This window comes from Vanacampus margaritifer, chromosome 18 (genome assembly GCF_051991255.1).
Source record: "Vanacampus margaritifer isolate UIUO_Vmar chromosome 18, RoL_Vmar_1.0, whole genome shotgun sequence".
In the NCBI taxonomy this organism is placed as follows: Eukaryota; Metazoa; Chordata; class Actinopteri; order Syngnathiformes; family Syngnathidae; genus Vanacampus; species Vanacampus margaritifer.
In genome coordinates this window covers 3,111,028-3,128,991 of record NC_135449.1, presented here as the reverse complement: position 1 = coordinate 3,128,991, position 17,964 = coordinate 3,111,028, and the positions used below count along the sequence as shown (strand labels likewise).

General features: G+C 41.2%; 3 protein-coding genes across 4 annotated transcripts; 2 read left to right on the top strand and 1 right to left on the bottom strand.

Moving 5' to 3' along the window:
* Window positions 1-471: 471 nt before the first annotated feature.
* On the top strand, window positions 472-6,354 carry LOC144038936 (tubby-related protein 3). Of its 2 annotated transcripts, none has more exons than XM_077551808.1 (13): window positions 472-770; window positions 917-952; window positions 2,071-2,227; window positions 2,322-2,537; window positions 2,627-2,755; window positions 3,331-3,480; window positions 3,554-3,714; window positions 3,835-3,996; window positions 4,702-4,814; window positions 4,890-5,004; window positions 5,085-5,183; window positions 5,271-5,442; window positions 5,979-6,354. In XM_077551808.1, the coding sequence occupies exons 3-13, from the start codon at window positions 2,083-2,085 to the stop codon at window positions 6,110-6,112; spliced, it is 1,596 nt and encodes a 531-aa protein (XP_077407934.1). In that variant the 5' UTR covers window positions 472-770; window positions 917-952; window positions 2,071-2,082; the 3' UTR covers window positions 6,113-6,354. The 2 variants fall into 2 exon arrangements, with proteins under 2 accessions (XP_077407934.1, XP_077407933.1); XM_077551807.1 differs by having other exon boundaries at window positions 502-589; window positions 771-952.
* Window positions 6,355-7,857: 1,503 nt separating this feature from the next.
* On the top strand, window positions 7,858-10,904 carry LOC144038652 (interleukin-21 receptor). Its single transcript, XM_077551294.1, has 8 exons — window positions 7,858-7,923; window positions 8,617-8,734; window positions 8,809-8,984; window positions 9,098-9,252; window positions 9,323-9,491; window positions 9,594-9,699; window positions 9,774-9,852; window positions 10,483-10,904. Exons 1-8 carry the CDS (start codon window positions 7,869-7,871, stop codon window positions 10,771-10,773), a joined length of 1,149 nt encoding a protein of 382 aa, XP_077407420.1. The 5' UTR covers window positions 7,858-7,868; the 3' UTR covers window positions 10,774-10,904.
* A 778-nt stretch (window positions 10,905-11,682) lies between these two features.
* On the bottom strand, window positions 11,683-17,018 carry ube2ib (ubiquitin-conjugating enzyme E2Ib). Its single transcript, XM_077551563.1, has 7 exons — window positions 16,681-17,018; window positions 14,238-14,316; window positions 14,081-14,164; window positions 13,813-13,885; window positions 13,397-13,506; window positions 12,971-13,050; window positions 11,683-12,469 (listed from the first exon to the last, which is right to left on the bottom strand). Exons 2-7 carry the CDS (start codon window positions 14,301-14,303, stop codon window positions 12,406-12,408), a joined length of 477 nt encoding a protein of 158 aa, XP_077407689.1. The 5' UTR covers window positions 14,304-14,316; window positions 16,681-17,018; the 3' UTR covers window positions 11,683-12,405.
* Window positions 17,019-17,964: the final 946 nt, after the last annotated feature.

The window sequence follows — 17,964 nt, the reverse complement described above, 5'->3', positions numbered from 1 at the left end:
AAAGTGTGGTTCGCAGGCTCCCTCTAGTGGCACCTGAGAGAATCACTGGCCAAGTCCAGTTTAGTTATTTTCCTATATTTAGCGTTAATGTTGCAGTGGATGGAGAAAATTGAATCGCTGCTGCCACCTGTGGCCGAAAAATGAAACTGCATTTTCCCTGCTTCACATACATAATGTTACTACATCCGTCTGAAAACTATTGGCCAGAGACTTGCAAGATGTTTCAGTCATAAATGATCAAATAAAAAGGCTATTGTAAAGATATTTTTGGCCAAATTGTTACAGAGAGCAGCTTTAAATATACTTTTTTTGGGGGGAGGGGGGGGGGTAAAAAGAGCCACTATAACATGACAAACAGGCTATCTTGGTGATTGAGCCAAAATGTAACGAACAACCTTTGGTCACTGCTGCCGCGCGTGGCTGTAACCACGGCAACCAAATCGCCCACTTAAACACCGAACACGTTTGTGCGTCTCGCTTTGATGTTTCGGGAACCGGAAGATGCTGAAATGATTTTCAAACACACCAATCTTTCTCCTGCCAGGATGTTGTTGTTTTTTTCTTTCATTTTGGAGCAAATTGTAGAGAGGTAAAAAATACAACAACAACAAAAAAAAGATCTTTCTTATTAAGAATATTTTTAGAGCGGTAACGTAAACAAGTTTTTGGGGCTTCGTCCTTCCTTCGTTGCTTGTCCACGCTGGCTGAGCCGCAGCGCTGTTTAAGAACATTATCCTCTTTTAATCCACTTTGCCTTCTGCTCTGCGCAGGTGAGCAGACAGTCAGATGGAACCGGGGGCCGACATAATACACCCGCGCCCTCTTTTCATTGCTTTAAGTGCTTTTTTCCCCCTTGATTTGCGCATATTTGGTTGGCTTTCTAAACATCCTGCTGTCGTCGCTCGTCGGTATGGAGGATCCGGATATACGACAGCAGAAACTGGACAATCAGGTAAAAACAACAATAAATATTCTACTGATGCAGCGACGTGCGGTCAGGATAGGCAAAGTAGGCACTGTCTGCCCCAGGTGGACAAGTTGAAACCGTTTGGCTTTTTCCGAGTTATTTGAATGATTTCTGTCATTTCAGAAAGTCTACACTAGCTATAGGTTTAAAGGTGATTTTCATACCTCACTGTACTGATGTAACCTGAGTACCTTATAATGTATTTCCTTTTTATAGTTTTAAACAATTGTTAATATAGTATTATGTTCCAAGCTTACTTATAAGCATCCTTGAGTTGTCAGAATCACCTGTTATTGAAATTCAGGGAATTCATGTATAGCAAATACTGACAAAGATAGTAATGCTTAGTTTTTATTTTTCTTCAACAATAGGTTGACTGTTATCTTGGTTTGTGGTATTTATATATATTTTTTATTATGCTAGTGGTCACTTAAAGCAATTGTAGTTATAAAAAATAAAAAATAAAATAAAAAGAGTATAAGAGATCAGCCAGGGCCACGTTGCCACAAGCTCTTTTTGTCATTGTTTTCACCACGAATGTAAATAATGATGAAACTTAGCTATACTCTAATGCTAATTGTTGCAAAACAGAAACAGATACAAATGTACTTTCTTCCCTGGCTGAAAGGAAAGACTTGAATCTTTCTTTTGGTAGGTTCCATGCTTTTATAGCAAGAGAACACAATATTCTGCGGGCCTTGCAAAAAATCCGTCAAAATCCAGTAAAACAGCCAGGAGTGAAGGGGGTTGCTTCAGTGAAGATGGCTGGGAGTGAATGCGTTAAACAGCACATGCTAATGTTGAGTTAATATTTGCCAAAATGATCCTATGTCCTTTTTAGATGTACATATATAGTTGTTTTCCAAAGTAGTTTACAAATGTTCTGTTTTGAATCAACATCTCAGGATATTTAGTGTCAAGAGGCTGAAATTCCAAGATTTTGAACATTTAAAATAAACAAAGTCTCTAAACGATTAATCGATTATCAATTACATCGTTGCACCTCTAAACTCAAGTAACTGACAAATGAATTTAAGTAAATCTTAAATCAATTTTATTTAAAATAAATAAATAAATAACCAAATGATCGAATTGTTTCCCAGCGATCCATATTGATGAAGAAGCAACAAAAGAAGCGTGCCGATTGTCAAATGGTGGTCGCCAACCGGGACGCCCGCCAGAAGAACCGCAGACAAAAAGGTCGCCCGGACGAGATGCCGCTGTTGATCAGCCAGTCCCTCAGCAACGTCTCCCTCAGCGGTTTGTCTCAAAAACATCACTCGGTACGCAATACCTCACCGTGCTGTCGCTACAAACCGTTTCACGAATCGCTTCCGCCCAATTTGCCGCGAAGACCAAGTGGAGCACGCGCATGACAACCCGATGGACGTCATCACGCTGGCGGAGGGCGAGAGCCACGCGAAGGCTGCCGCGATGTCGGGTGAGGAGCCTGCGGAGAGGCCGGTCAGCGCCGAAAAGATCAACTTGGACACGGAGCAAGAGGAAGACAAAATGGAGGACGATGCGCACGCGGAGGACAAGAAGACGAAAAAGAAGGAGAAAGCCAAACGTAAGATTTCCATCTATTGCGGGTGACTGGAGCATATCCGCACTCGTTTGCTTCGTGTGTCTTTTTTTTTAAAAATTTCTTTCTTCCAGCTGCGGACGAAAATGACGGACAGGAAAAAGACAACGAGAAACAGGAGAAAAAAAGAAAAAGAAAAGACAAAGCGAAAGACTGCGACGATGGACACGAGACAAACAAAACAACCAAACAAGAGCGCAAAAGTAAGATTATGTGGACTAAAGCAGTGATTCTCAAAAGTGTTGGATGCTCTGGCTCCCTCTAGTGGTATGCCAAAGAACAACGGAATCAAATATTCAGCACGGTTCAAGTCGTATTTAGCATCATTGGTGGAAAATCCAGGTCCAGAAAGTATAAACCCTGCCACAGTTTGGCTTTAGCCACTAATGCTAGCTAGCTAGCTCCCTAAAAGGTAAACAAGGATAGCTAGCTAGCTAGCACCTGGGGCACCCTGCCAAAGTTTGGCTTTAGACACTAATGCTAGCTAGCTAGCTCCCTAAAAGGTAATCGAGGATAGCTAGCTAGCTAGCACCTGGGGCACCCTGCCAAAGTTTAGCTTTAGCCACTAATGCTTGTTAGCTAGCTCCCTAAAAGGTAAACAAGCGCCATGGGAGCTAGCTAGGGAGCTAGCTAGCTAGCACCTGGGGCTAAAGCCAAACTGTGGCAGGGTTTTTTTTTTAACATTCTGGACCTGGATTTGCCACCTCTGATTTAGCTTTTCCACAAGTAAGTTTGCCTTAATGATTTCTCTCTATAAGTCGTTTCTATTTTTGAGCAGAGAAGCACTTAGACGACACGTCATCTTCGGACCCGGAGCAGACCAGCCCAAACAAGAACGGACATGCTGAAAGCGGCGACGAGGAGGAGGACGACGAGTGCCCGACCCCGTCCCGCGACTCTCCTCGGAGGAAAAAACATCTGGACACATGTACGGGCGTCAATTTGTGAGCGCCATCCAGAGGATCGTTTTGGTATCATATTTTGTGAATATTTCCTCACAGCCAGGTGCCAAATAAGCGACGACAGCAAGGACGAGGACATTCAGGCGGAAGGGAAAGAAAGGAAGAAGAAGAGAGTCGAGAAAAACACAGCCAGTTTATTAGCGTCTCTCAACTCAAACTACAAGAAGAGATCGTCTTCAGGCAGCGAATCCACCAATGGAGTGAGTCGCCACAAATTCATCTATAGTTGGCTAACTGTAGCCATTTTTCCGTTTGGAAAAAGCCTCCCGAGTAGCCGTAAAATATTCACATTCACAACAAATGGATTTTGCCACCTGCAGACGGCTTCTCCGATATCATTGGAGGACCTCCAGGCGTTCGCCTTGCGTCCCGCCCCCAGAGACGTGACCATCCAGTGTCGGGTCACCAGGGACAGGAGAGGCATGGAGAAGGGCATGTACCCCACTTACTACCTTCACATGGAGAAAGACGACGGAAAGCGGGTCGGTTCTCACCATCAGCTGGGAAGTTATCTGTACTTCGCTCCTTAGATTTGAAAACATCTGTACTTTCGACTTCGTAGTTAGGGGTGGGAATCTTTGACTGTCTTAACGATCCGATTTCGATTTTTGGGTCAGCGATTCGATTCCGAATCGATTTCCGATTCAAAATGATTGGATTGACAATGATTTCTGCTTCAATTTATCGATGTGCCAAGAATCGTCATGATCTACTCGTGCGACTCGCTAATGCTAATTAGCGCGCTACTTGCTGCACTTTTATCACTTTAAAAGAACGGCAGCTCATACAAAACGCTTCAGGAATGTGTACAGAGAAGCATCTTAACATTACTCACCGGCATATGCTTTTCCTACGCTGCCAAAAAAACAACAACTTTTATTGGCATAACTTGAGCGTGCCTGAACGCGCTGAACCACACTGCCCCTAAGTGGGCAAATCGGGTACAACATGAACAGCGCTCCCAGTAAAGGCGCACACAAACAAGGGCACGGTAGTATAAAAGAATTTAAATAAAATAGATTTTTCGATTCTGAATCGTACTAAATGAGAATCGCTTTTTTGGTACACCCAAATTAGAAAGCTGTACCAAGGCCACCTCTGCTGTCTTTTCATTGTAAACGCCAATTTTATTCTGAAGGCTTGATTTGACGTCTCGTTTTTTTTTTGTACCCTCTGCCATCATTAAGGTGTTTCTCATGGCAGGCCGAAAAAGGAAAAGAAGCAAAACATCCAACTATCTCATCTCAACAGACCCGACAAATCTGACCCGAGATACTAGCTGCTACATCGGCAAGCTAAGGTTGATTTCCATTTGACGAAAACCAGCTCGACACCCTTCATCTACTGTACATAAGACTGATACCGTCTGTTCCAGGTCCAACGTTCTGGGAACAAAGTTCATTGTATACGACGTAGGAGAAAACCCGGAGAAAAAGCCTTTTATTAAAGAGTGTGAATCCGTGCGAGAGGAGCTGGCGGCAATTTGTTACGTGAGTCTAATAATGGAATGACACAGTCAACGTCAGCTGTCAGCCCACTAACTAACGAACCTTACGAATTTCTATTCCAGGAGACGAACCTTTTTGGATCCCGGGGTCCCCGCAAAATGACAGTGATCATCCCGGGAATGTTGGAGAATGACGACCGAGTGTCCATCCAGCCCAAAAACGTCAGTTTACAATCCGGGGGGGGGGGGGGGTGGCTCGTGTGATGTAACAATGGAAATGCTTTACTGGAACGCTGGCGACATTTTCAGGAGCAGGAAACCCTGCTGGCGCGCCACGCCAGCAACAACACGGACAAGCTGGTGACCCTGGTCAACAAAAATCCCACCTGGAACGAGCGGACGCTGTCGTACGTGCTCAACTTCCACGGCCGCGTTACGCAAGCCTCCGTCAAAAACTTCCAGATCATCCACCCGGAGAACGGTGAATTCCGAACTGCGCCGACGTTTGGTCCGATTTTGAGCGACAGTTGGTATATGCTAGCATAGCAACGTAACACAAAGGCAAGATGAATCAGGTTTTTTACATTTACGCCCCCTCTTCAAGGAGATTAGCTCACATGCTAACTGTTAGCACACATGATGGCAGTCCGAGTATAAAATGCACTAAGGCAGATTGATCACGATTTGACATTGTAGTATGGAACTATAGAAGATTAGCTCAAATGCTAATATGCTAACATATAGCGTGATGTCATCGAGCGATGAAAGCGCTGAGGCACACAGAAATAGATGACATTTTTTTCCCCTGTGGTGAGTGACCATTTTAAAGGATTTTAGCTCAAATGCTAACGCTAACAGTTGTACAAGATATGAATTTGAGTAGAGAAAGAGCTAAAAGGCAGGTTGATAAGCATTTTTTTTTTTTTTAAGCTCAGATGCTAACATGCTAATAGTATGAGACCGGAATTTGCCATTTTCTCGTAAGGAGCTGAACAACATGGCCAATATGTCTTTCAGGGGACTACATTGTGATGCAGTTTGGCCGCGTTTCCGAGGACGTCTTCTCCATGGATTACAGCTTCCCCATGTGTGCCCTTCAGGCCTTCGCCATCACGCTCTCGTCTTTCGACGGAAAACTGGCCTGCGAGTGACCCTCAAGTGCTCTGCCAGATCTTGGATCTGAACTACACGCTTAAAAAACAAAAACAAAAAAAAAACAAGCTAGGCTACCTAGCTTATATTTACCGCCATGATACAAAATACACATTTCAGGAAGTTCACCCAAAAGGATTGGCCCAGTTTTATATTTCTTGTCTTTATATATTTGTGCAATTTCAAAGCAGTCAATGGAATAATAAAATAATGAACATTAAAATATTTAAAGCTCTTGGAAGGGTGGTTTCTTTTAGTTCATACTCTTTCACAATAGTGTGTGGGTGTACCTAATATTGTGGCCAGCAAGTTATTTTAGTATTTATTTCGAGGTATCAGTGTAGCAATAGCTGTTGATTGTCTTGCTTCCAACATCAACATTTTGTCCCCGCGAGAAAGCGTGTCAGGAAGCAGCATAATCTATTTGGCGCGTACACTTTCAGGTCCTCTCATGTTATCGCCGACAAGGAAACGGATTTATCTGAGTGGTGCATAGAAAAACACTTTGGTATCATATTGAAGACGTTGCTGAGCTTATCACGATTGCTCTTGCGCCACCATCGGCACATTTCCATTGCGCAAGAGCAGAGGGCTCATTTGCACCTCAGCACACATACTATTGTACTGAAATGCTCTCATACGTATCACTGATCCCCCCCCCCCCCCCCCGCTCACAAAAACTGAAATCATTGTGTAAAAAAATAATAATACAGAAATCTGTTTCTGTAGTGTATGAGATTGCCAGAAGTGAATATGATTTCAGTGATATGTCAGTGTTTCAGTAGTGTGTATGAGTGTTGCAATATTCTATGAGAGCATTTCAGTAGTGTTTGAGTGGGGGAAAAAACTATTGCAAAGGAGTGTGAGTTTTAGTAGTGCGTGGTGTTTCACTTATGTAAATGAGAGAATTTCAGTTGTGTGGGAGTGTTTAAGTTGTATTAAAGTGTTTCATTTAATCACATGAGAGCATTCCAGTAGTGTGTATGAGAGCAAACAATTTTTAGGAGAGTTTCAGTCGTGTGGATGATAACGTTTCAGTAGTGTGGAGAAACAATTTTTTGGGGAGTAGTAAACTAAGTGTGAGAGCATTTTAGTTGTATGAGAGTGTTTCAATTGTGAGTATGAAAGTATTTTTGTAGTTCACATGAGAAAAAAAATCTGTAATGTTTGTGAGAGCATTTAAACATGTATGAGAGCAAACAATATTTGAGTAGCGTGTGAGAGCATTTTAGTAGGGTTGATGAGTGTGAGTAGGGTCGAAAACATCATTTTAGTCGAGCATAGAAAATGAGTACTAGTACAGTATGTGTGAGAGCATTTCTTCAGTGCGTATGAGAGTAGTTTATATGAGGGGGGGGGAATCAGTAATGTTTTCAAGAGCATTTTAATAACGTATGAAAGCATTTCAGTCGTGCGTATGAGAGCATTTCAATTGTGTGAGAATTATGCTGACTGATATCCCTAACGAGCCGCTCTCATTTTACAGGCCGATGTTTTCTCATACATACAACTTCTAATCTTTTACACAATCAGCACACGAGCCGCTTCATCTCTTCAGGTTGCGCAACTTGATCCCATCATTTAATATGAAAATAAATGTGCAGCGATGGCAAAAGCCTTCCGTGCACTCACGCCTGCTCGCCCCTCCTTCGCCGAGATAAGAGAGACTGACTCCTCCCACCTCCGCTCGTCCTTCAAATAAAGAGCTTTTGAGGCAAAATGAGCCTGAGAGCGCTGCCCGCAGGGGTCGAGGGGATGGAGCGGCTCAAACTGATGCTGCTTTTATTACATACGGGACTTTCTGGCACAGGTGATGTCTTCATTACAATTCCAAATATTATTTAACTCATTCACCGCCATTGACGGCTATAGACGTCAAAAATTCATTTGAACCATTTCTAGTAGTTTAAATTGTTTTCCACTTTTGGTAACAAGAGTATGAAAACCTAGAAAAAAATATTGTACATTTGGAACAGATATAAAATTTGTGATTAATCGTGAGTTAACTACTGAAGTCATGCGATTAATTACGAAAAAAATGTAATCGCCTGACGCTCCTAATTTTTAATAATCTTTTGTTAATTTTTTAAAAATCTATTTTTTTCATGATCTTTTATTTAAAAAAAAAAAGGATTATTAAAAATTAGGGGCATCAGGCGATTAATTTTTTTAAATCGTAATTAATCGCATGACTTTACTAGTTAACTCTTGATTAATTACGAATTTTATATCTGTTCTAAATGTACAATAAAAAAAATCTAGGTTTTCATACTTTGGTTAACAAAAGTGGAAAAAAATGTTAACTAATAGAAATAGTTCAAATAAATTTTTGACGTCTATAGCCGTCAATGGCAGTGAATGAGTTAATACAGAGGATTTTTTTTTTTTTGCATAAAATGGTCAATATATCTTTTTTTCTTACTTGCATTTATTTAACGGGGAAAGCTATTTTTCTTCCACTTTTGTGTTTTTGCCACCTCTGATGAGTTTGTGTGATTTGTAGACATGAGGGCGAGTCTTCAATGCCACAACGATTTCACGCTCACCATCAGTTGCTCCCTGAACCTCACATCAGCCCACGGCAGCCCACACTGGCTGACTTTTGAAAAAAAATACACAACGTAAGCCCACGCCGCCACTTCCCAAATTTTCCACAATAAGCAATTGAAACACATTGATATTCATTTCTCCGCAGCGAGATATACGCATGCAAGCTGTCCCCCCCCAGCCGAGGCCGCCGCTCCTGTTCCGTCACGTCGGAGGAGTCTTGTGATTTTTTGGATTTCGACGTGTATGAGATCTCGCTGTGTGAGACACCAAGTGCGCAGAAGTGCCAGACGCTGGAGAGCGATTACATGCCAAAGGAATATAGTATGAAGTCATCAGAACACTTTTATCCAAATCAAAAGGCACTTTTGGCCATTTCCGGACAAAGATCTTACTGGATTGATCCCGGGCATCATATGAATCCTCTATTTTCCCAGTTAAACCGAACGCACCATGCTGCCTCGCAGTCAGCCACAACACAAGTCAACATCGCTTCACGTGGGAAAACACCTACGAAAAATGTAAAGGCACCTCCCTGTCGGAAAACCTCGAATATCAGCTCCGTTTCTACGATCAACGGGACAAAGACATTGTAAGGAGGCCATTTTGAAACAGGCCAAAAGGTGACAAAATGACATCATCGAGATCCTCTTCTCCCACAGGTAAAGTTCCACTACACAGACAGTACGGACTATTCTGTGGATGACCGCGACTTGGAGATGAACGCGGAATACGGGACCGAGGTGAGGTCCAAGCCCAGTGTGACTCACTTTAGGGGCCAATGGAGTGATTGGTCGCAAGAGGTCCGATGGAGGACCGCCTTGGCCAATGGTGAGGCTTTCTTCCAATCAGACTAACTTCAAGCTTTGAAACAAAAGTCAACAACATCCTTTTCCGGATTTGCGCAAACTCCTCAATTGTGGCTCTTCTCAGATTCCACAGTTGATGGCTTCTTTTCCAAACACAGCAAAACGCTCTTCCTGGCTTCAGGTGTGACGGCGACACTCGTCCTGATTTTGTGCAGCGCTTTGCTAAAAAGGTAACGGCCGTTTCTGTTAAAATCCCTATTCGCCAAAGTAAACAATTGATTGGTCACTATTTGCACACTTTCAGGTGGAGGCGAGGTGCCTTCGTTCCCACTCCGGCGCCATATTTCCAGAGTTTATATGGCGAGTGTCATGGGGATTTTAAGGTATTAAGGAGAACGTCTAGTAATTTGGTTGTGATCCAGTACTGGTAAATAACCAAGTGCAAGACCCAGTGTTTAGTCCTTGGCGCCACCAAGTGGTCAAAGCACACTACGGTGGCTCAAAAAAACCAAATTTCACAAGCCTACCAACAATATTATTATGCGTGACAAAAGAGCATCTCGGCGAGCGACGGAACAGAAGTGAAAAAAATCCAGGTCCAGAAAGTAAAAACCCTGCCACAGTTTGGCTTTAGCTAATTTGCGAAGTTGTCCTTTGGCCATCCGCAGGAGGAAGATGGCGGCGAAACATGGCAGCTCTAGTAAAGTGAGACTACAGTCATGTAAAAAAAATTTGTGATATATATATATATATATATATATATATATATATATATATATATATATATATATATATAAAAGATACTATTGCATCCTATTGACATAAACAGTCGGTTTTTAAAATGAATGAATTAAATGCTCACCACTAGATGGCGCTAGGGAACATTGAAAGTCCTTTAAAGTAGATTTTTGGTGGTGGCACAGCTTCTTCTTCTTTTTTTATGTCTCCACTGTATCAGTACTTCTATTTAATTCCAGATTGTGAGTTCGTTTCCCCCCCCAATGTGATCACAGAGCTGGGTGGACACGCAAGGAAACATGACCATCACGCTGAAGCCAGAGGAGACGCTCAAAGTGGACAGCCATGAGGAGGAGACGCCAAAGCAGGATCGCGAGATGGCGTATGAAAACGTCATGAGCCATTCAGCGCGTTTACAGCTTGATGAGGGTAAAACGGCGCAGGGACCAAGCAGCGTTCCTCTCATTCAGGGGGAACCGCCACTGTCCTGCCACGAATACTGCACATTGAACATCTTGCAGCAGACAGCGCAAGTACCAGGAAAAAAGTTACAAGTGTTGACGTGAAGCACACTGGGAGGTCAGAGTGCGATTACCGTAATGCCTCCAAGTCAGAATGACGCTTCCCAGAAATTTTAAACTCCGGTAGTTGTTTCCTTTTCTGTCAATGCCATTAAATTTCTCCCCGTTTACATCAAATATAAGCAGCCTGTTTTGCATTTTGTTCCGATGTGAAAGAAAACTACAAACGTAAAACCAAAGTAACATGATTTGGCTCACCTGGATCGAACGTACAGTGGTGGAGTGTTACTTATTTTCATACCCGTCTTCAGTGGGGGGCCTACTAGTTAAGAGTTCAAGGGAAACTTGACTCACTGAGCTATTTTCAGCAGTAAAAAGTTCATATTTTGTTCATTATTTTTCATGCACAATACCTAAAAAAAAAAAAAAAAATCCACTTCCTGTCAACTGAAGATATCACCTGGCTGTGCTGAGGAAATAATTAAGACGAACCACGGCTAACCTGTTTTCTGGGTTTGGTCAGCAAACTGAGCCATGATTGGTTGTCATCTTCAGTCAATGGCAACTGGTAAAAGTTGTTTTTACATTCACACATTTATAGACAAAATAGCTTCTTACTGTTGAAAATGGCTCAGTGAGTCAAGTATCCTCTTGACTCACTGTCAAAATATTCATTAAGACAAAAACGTTTTCAAAGTAAATAAAATGTATCATTTAATCATATATGAATATTGAATGCAGATCACTAAGGACGTATTTTGCAAGTAGAAGATGTCTGGAATGAATTCTGCTCTCCTCAGCCAATCAGATGACAGGAAAATGCTGCCTAAAACAAAACTGACATCTGATTGGCTGATTCTGAGTGTGGGTAGATTCAATTGGCATGGCAACAGAGGCTAAAATCTGATTGGATGGAAAAGAAAACTAAAAACACTGGAAATTGAGAGAATACCGTTTGTGCAATACAACTTTTGTAGAAAGTTTTATTTACGCCAACACATACATGAACAAAGCACCGTATAACCTTAAAGTCTGATACAATTGGTATGCCTACCTGCCTCGGTCATCGCAGCCTTTTTATTCATCCAAAAACCTAGAACACTCGGAATTAACAAAAAGACAGCCAAGGCAGCAGATTCTATCATATGTTACAGCATGCTGAATAGAAAAACCCAGGAAAGAATTAGACAGAACCATCTAGAGACACTAAGTGAAATACAACAGTATAAAAGTGCCATTCATTATACAGCAGTTGAAATACTGACAATGAAATAAGCAGACATTTTTACAATGAAGGTGTAGGGGGGGGAAAAAAAGAGAGGAGCGCCAAAAAAAAAAAAGTTTTTCCTTGGACATGGATGACGGCCATCTTGCATGGACTCGAAACTGGGTTGGAGTCGCGTCCCTCGCACCACATAAGACATAAGAAATGAGCGGGGTGCTGAAGCTCCGATCCCCTCTCAGCGTTACGCACCAACTGGCGATTAAAAGCAAAACCAATGGAGCAAAAACAAACCCAAAGACAGGTCAAATGGGGGGTGGGGGTGGATGGCACAGAATGTGTAAAGTTTAAATAGAAGTCTTTAAGCAAGTCCCGATGTGAGGGGGGGCACATTCATTGTGACTTGAGCGGGGGAGGTGATTCCTTCTGCCGCGGCACGACACCCGTCCTTGCCCTTACGAGGGGGAGAACTTTTTGGCTTGTGATCGGACTCTTTTTTCGTAATCTACTCTGTTTTGGCTGCAAAAGAAAAAAGAAAAAGAAAAAGCATCAGGATCCTGAAATGCCACTTTGCGACAAAGCAAGAAATCAAATCCTTTCCCTCAAGGAAAAAAACTGCCACCCCTGGTGTTCTTTTGGGGAAATGTTACACCTGCCACAAAGTCTACTGTATATCTTATTTAAAAAAATTTTTTTTTTTTAGAAACGGCACTCGTGTATTTCAGCAACAGAGACTCTCCACACTGTTTTTTTTTTTTTTTAGCAATAATAATATACTTAAGTATTATTCTAAATACATTACAGAGTACTGTATTGGTTTTGAAGCAATCCGTTTCATCCTTGACAATCATGGCATGTTTTTGTGGTTCAATTAATTAAAAAAATAAAATAGAATAAAAATAAAATGCAGGACTCTCCATCAGTAACTGAAAGTCCTTCTTCATCTTTCTGAGTGGCATTTGACCTTGTGCTGACATTTCGTTACGTTCGACAGACTGGAACAGAGCGCGTGTGTCTTACCAGTAGATTGTGTAAGCCTCTGCTTGGGCCGGATCCTGGATATTAGGCTCGTTTAGGAGTTCCTGAATACCTAATAGGATCTGCGGGAGAAATTACCCAGAAGAAAAAAAAAAATGAAACTTTTTTTTTTTTAAACTTGTATTTTCATGTGAAGCTCCAGAATTAACTACCACCAAATAGGGTCACTTAATTGAGTATTGGCAACATGAATTCATGAATACGCATTGCCGATTTTAGACGCGCCGTTGTGGTGAGTTAGTTGCGGTTTGCAGCATCTACTTTTTCCAATATCAAATGAACACAAACTAAAATGATCCGCTGCAAAGCTTCCAGACAAGAGATTTTCACTTAAGACTTTTTGAAATGTTCGTGTTACTCCTTTCATCATTTCAACCCTAATTGATGGGAAGCTTATGCAGTGCAAACCTGCTTTATTGTAATGGCCGGTCTCCAGTCCTTGTCCTCCTCTAGGATAGAAAGGCATACGGTGCCTGATGGATACACATTTGGATGAAAGAGAGGAGGCTCAAATTTACCTGTGGGAGAGAAAAAAAAAAAAAAAGCTGTTACGAAATCAGTGCGATAACCACAACAAACAAACACAAGCATGCACCATCTGGACACAGAGCACTTGATATGTAGCTATTTGATATTGTGACCATGAAATGGAGTTAGTGGAAACCAGTAATAGAAGAGAGACACTGTCAAATCCGAGGAACGCATTGTAATCTACATTAGGAAGAGACCGACAAGTGGCCTTCCATTCCAGACGACTGCTTCCCCTACGGAGACTCCCAACTTGCATCAAGGTAAACATGCTAGGAAAGGGGAAGGCAACTCACATTTTGGAGGCGATGAAGGATAGTCGTCCTTGAACAACATGCGCAGTTTGAAAAGGCCTCCTTCCCACGGAGTCTGGTGACACGCAATTATGTGATCAGCTTCGCAAATACGGAAGATCCGAGTATGGCTCACGCGTTCACGGTTTCATTTTGAAATTCAAGCGAGTGTTGAACAGTACACCGTACACATCTTATATGCGAAAACAATCACATGTCTCATTTGAAATGAATTCTGCTTCATTAGAATGATCATTAAATGGAACTTTACCCCCTTTTTGCCAGGGATGGCACACTCCCAGTTCATGAGGTTCATGGTTCCATCCGGGTTTTTTGTTGGTACAGCAACAAATCCCTGAAGAGACAGAACAGACATTCAAGAGAATGTAACATTTCTTGCCATTGGTGAGGGTTGACTGTCTACTTACAAAAGGATGATCCTTCCGCCATGCTTTGCGCTCCTGGGCAAGCCGGCTCAATGCAATGCCAGACATGATTTGTGGACTCCTATAATGAAGAAGTAAACACTATATTAAAACTTAAAACAAAAGCTCTGAAGCGTCAACCAGCCCACAGGCCACATTGCAGTTATGGTTTCCCTTGGCCCTTTTGACATATAAATTGTGACTTGGTTAGTCCCGTTGACACAGCTCAACCACCTGGTTACAATAATAACTGGACTACTTTCATTCCAATCAATGGCATCATACCGTGGGAAATTACACCATTTCACATATTTACTTCAAATAACCTGCATTTTGTTTGTCTATCTATGCCACTGACGTATAGTGACAGATAGAAAAACACAATGTTTTTATTCTGTGTATTCAATTTTTGGGACATTTTAACCCCTGGGCGTTATTATAGTTTGATTAAATTCTTGTAATTTTTGCCAAAATCCGGCATTTCCTTTTTAAGTGTGATAACTTAGTCATTTATGAATATTTTTTTCCACTTTCAACCGCTCAAAATGTTCACTGGCGTCAGACCTATCTATTCATATATAGTTTAAAAAAAATAAGTTTTTTTTAATGCCCTCTATGGACAATAATAGCAGTATTATGCCAACAGCAAAATTAACTATGCTGTATAAAGGAAAAAATAAAGGTCTTTTTATTTTATTTTATTTGAATATTTCATATGACATATTTAGAGGCTTGAATAAGTCCATAAGTCATAACAATAGAATTTTTTCTGCATGCCCAGTTTTCACACAATGGCAGTTTTCCGAACAGCACAAAACTCTTGTAATTTTGCCAAAATCCGGCATTTCCTTTGAAGTGAGATAACTTAGTCATTTATGAATATTTTTTTCCACTTTCAACCACTCAAAATGTTCAGTGGCATCAGACCTATCTACACACACACACACACACATATATATATATATATATATATATATATATATATATATATATATATATATATATATTTTATGCCCCCTATGGACAACAATAGGAGTATTATGCTAATAGCAAGACTAACTATGGTGTGTATATATATATATATATAAAAAATAAAATAATAATTTATATATTTCATATGACATAGTTAGAGGCTCAAACAAGTCCATAAGTCATAACAATAATTTTTTTTATGCATGCATTTTGTATTCATTTATTAGCCTTTGGCGCCACCTAGTGGATTTTTGTGTTAACACTCTAAACACACAAATTCCTCTATTTTCATGTTTATGACACGTCAAAGAAGCGATTGCATCAGTAATCACGGAAAATGCATTATAACACATCAGGTTTACAGCATATCAAAAACTGTGATTTATAATGGGAGTCAATGAGCCAAAATCGGGCATTATTACAACAACTTCGTGTGAATCTCTCCCTCCTGTTTGGTAATGATTATAAATTACAACATGGCGCCAATTTGAACTTCTACATTTTTAAACAATCCTGGTAAAATGTCAGGTCCCTAGTGTATTTTTTTCCAAATGCTTTTTCTTTGATGAAAAACAGAAAAAAGCCAGAAAATGGACAAATAACGCCCAGGGGTTAATATGTGTGAGCCAGCTACGTATTTAACCTCAACAAAGAATTATCTTGAGCACACTACTTGCAGCTTTCAACTTTAATAAGGTAGAACGGAGTAACCCTGGTCGCTTATGTTGCTCCAGAAATGCGAACTGTGAATATAAAGGTTGCATTTCTTAAAAATGCGGACGTTCAAAACACGAACATAACAAGTTGCCACTCTGCCCCTTGGTGTTTTGACGGCTTCATTCATGTGCTCCATTCGTTAGGGTACTGGCGAGAAAACAGACTTTTAAGCTTAAAAAGTGACAGATTGGACCGGTTTGTCTTTACCGCTAGGTGGCTAACAGAGCTAGCTGCCCACCGTGGTTAGCATGCCCATAATTTCCTAGCTTTAAGATAAGAGTAGTGTGCTTTCCCACTTCCTAATCTATATAGACCTAACTTAATATTGTTCTTTACGGTTTCATCTCTTCGTTTTGGGGTCAGGCGGAGTTAAACGCGCTTGGATAATTGATTAGCCAGCTAGCGGGTTAGCTCGCGAAGCTAACTCATGTGCGCCAGAACCAACAGGCGCAGTTAGCGACTGTCACGGCCTGATGCAGCACAAAAAAATGGCGCAAATGCACTTGATTTGAACACATTCCGCCAACAAGGAGCGGAACAACTCGCAGTCCTTCCATACATCCCCCGCGAGCCAGTCGATATTCGGTTAAAAGAAAACAAGCGAGAAGGTTAAGAATGAGGACAAAGAACATCTGCGCCGGGGCGCACATTACATTAGTGCATTATAAAACTAGCGAAAATGGCGCAAAAGGAAGCGGGTAAAAGAGCTTTATACGCGACAAAACTCACGCGTTCTGTCGTGGAGGTGCGCTCTTACCTTTCAGTGTGCTTGATTTGGCTCGGGGGACAAAACTATGGGAATTAAACGTGTTCAAATTGCGTTAAACCTTGTAAAGTTTCCCTCCTGAAGAAAAAAAAAACACCCGCTCCGACTCAAGCCAGACTCAAAGAGGATCGAGAAAAATTTCATCCACCGCTTACTTCCGCCTTCGCTTGAATAAGAACAGTACGTTCCACAAGTCGTTTTTGGATGTTTTAGTTTCCGTCTTTTTAAATGTCAGCAATTCTTGCACTAAGAACCGGTTGAATTTCATATTTTGTCTCATTCGAGTAGAGTAGTTTCTGCTGATTAACTTTAAAGATTTCAGTCGTTTCTTTTATCAACTTTAACAGGTGCTAATTTCCTCACACGCCCCTTGACGATAAATAACTGTGGACACACCTTGGAAATATACGCGGGTGCTTTTTGTTGAATTACCTTTTATTTTACTATGCACTTTTCATGGACGAGCAGGAACGCTCACTGGTTCCTATCTTGATTGCTTAAAAATCTTTGAGTTGGTGGGCGAACTTTACGCCTGATTGATACATTAAAACGTTTTATGTACATTTGAGACAAGACATAAGAGGAAATTTATCAAATATAATGTTAGAGTTGTACCATACCATTTTATGATTTATTAAAAAAAAACATAAATGTATGTAAATTAACTAGTTATACTGTATTTCTAAACTGGCAATATTTGCGGCAGCTATGCTTTGGGCGCACCATTTAAAAACTGATGCATTTAAAGGACAGACCGAAAGAGGTCGCTATTTATCATAAAACAAATGGTGAACAACTACTCGCAGGGTTGCTCAAGTTCGGTCCTCGAGAGCCCTTATCCAGCCTGTTTTCCATGTTTCCCTCCTGCAGCACAGCTGAATCTAATGATCAGCAAGCTTTGCAGAAGCCCGATAACGACCCTGATCATGAATCAGGTGTGTTAGTGGAGAGAAACATGGAAAACAGGCTGGATAGGGGCTCTCGAGGACCGAACTTGAGCACCCCTGAACTATTGCTACTCCCAGACAGTTGAAGTTTACGATCATTCTAAACTTAAGACAAGGAGAATGGCCCGTTGTTTATTTTAAACATTTCCTTAAGAATGTCCCTGCTAGCTTAATGCTAAAATAAAATGCAAAACGCTACGGATGGGGCTAACGGATATAGATAGCATCAATAGTTGCGATAACCGTTCCAGCAACGTATATAGCATTTGACCACAGCAAACAGTGGCGCAACACATTAGGCAGACAATTATCACCCATCTCAGTAAAG

Excerpts from the sequence above, each read along its gene's own strand:
- LOC144038936 (XM_077551807.1), top strand. The coding sequence starts at position 911 with ATGGAGGATCCGGATATACGACAGCAGAAACTGGACAATCAG. Across the intron at positions 953-2,070 it reads AGCAGAAACTGGACAATCAG|CGATCCATATTGATGAAGAA; the intron begins GTAAAAACAACA and ends ATTGTTTCCCAG. Across the intron at positions 2,228-2,321 it reads CAGCAACGTCTCCCTCAGCG|ACCAAGTGGAGCACGCGCAT; the intron begins GTTTGTCTCAAA and ends TTTGCCGCGAAG.
- LOC144038652 (XM_077551294.1), top strand. The coding sequence starts at position 7,869 with ATGGAGCGGCTCAAACTGATGCTGCTTTTATTACATACGGGACTTTCT. Across the intron at positions 9,253-9,322 it reads ATCAACGGGACAAAGACATT|GTAAAGTTCCACTACACAGA; the intron begins GTAAGGAGGCCA and ends CTTCTCCCACAG. Across the intron at positions 9,853-10,482 it reads AGTGTCATGGGGATTTTAAG|AGCTGGGTGGACACGCAAGG; the intron begins GTATTAAGGAGA and ends ATGTGATCACAG.
- ube2ib (XM_077551563.1), bottom strand. The coding sequence starts at position 14,303 with ATGTCTGGCATTGCATTGAGCCGGCTTGCCCAGGAGCGCAAAGCATGG. Across the intron at positions 13,051-13,396 it reads CGGCCATTACAATAAAGCAG|ATCCTATTAGGTATTCAGGA; the intron begins GTTTGCACTGCA and ends TTTCTCCCGCAG. Across the intron at positions 12,470-12,970 it reads GAGGCTTACACAATCTACTG|CCAAAACAGAGTAGATTACG; the intron begins GTAAGACACACG and ends TTTCTTTTGCAG.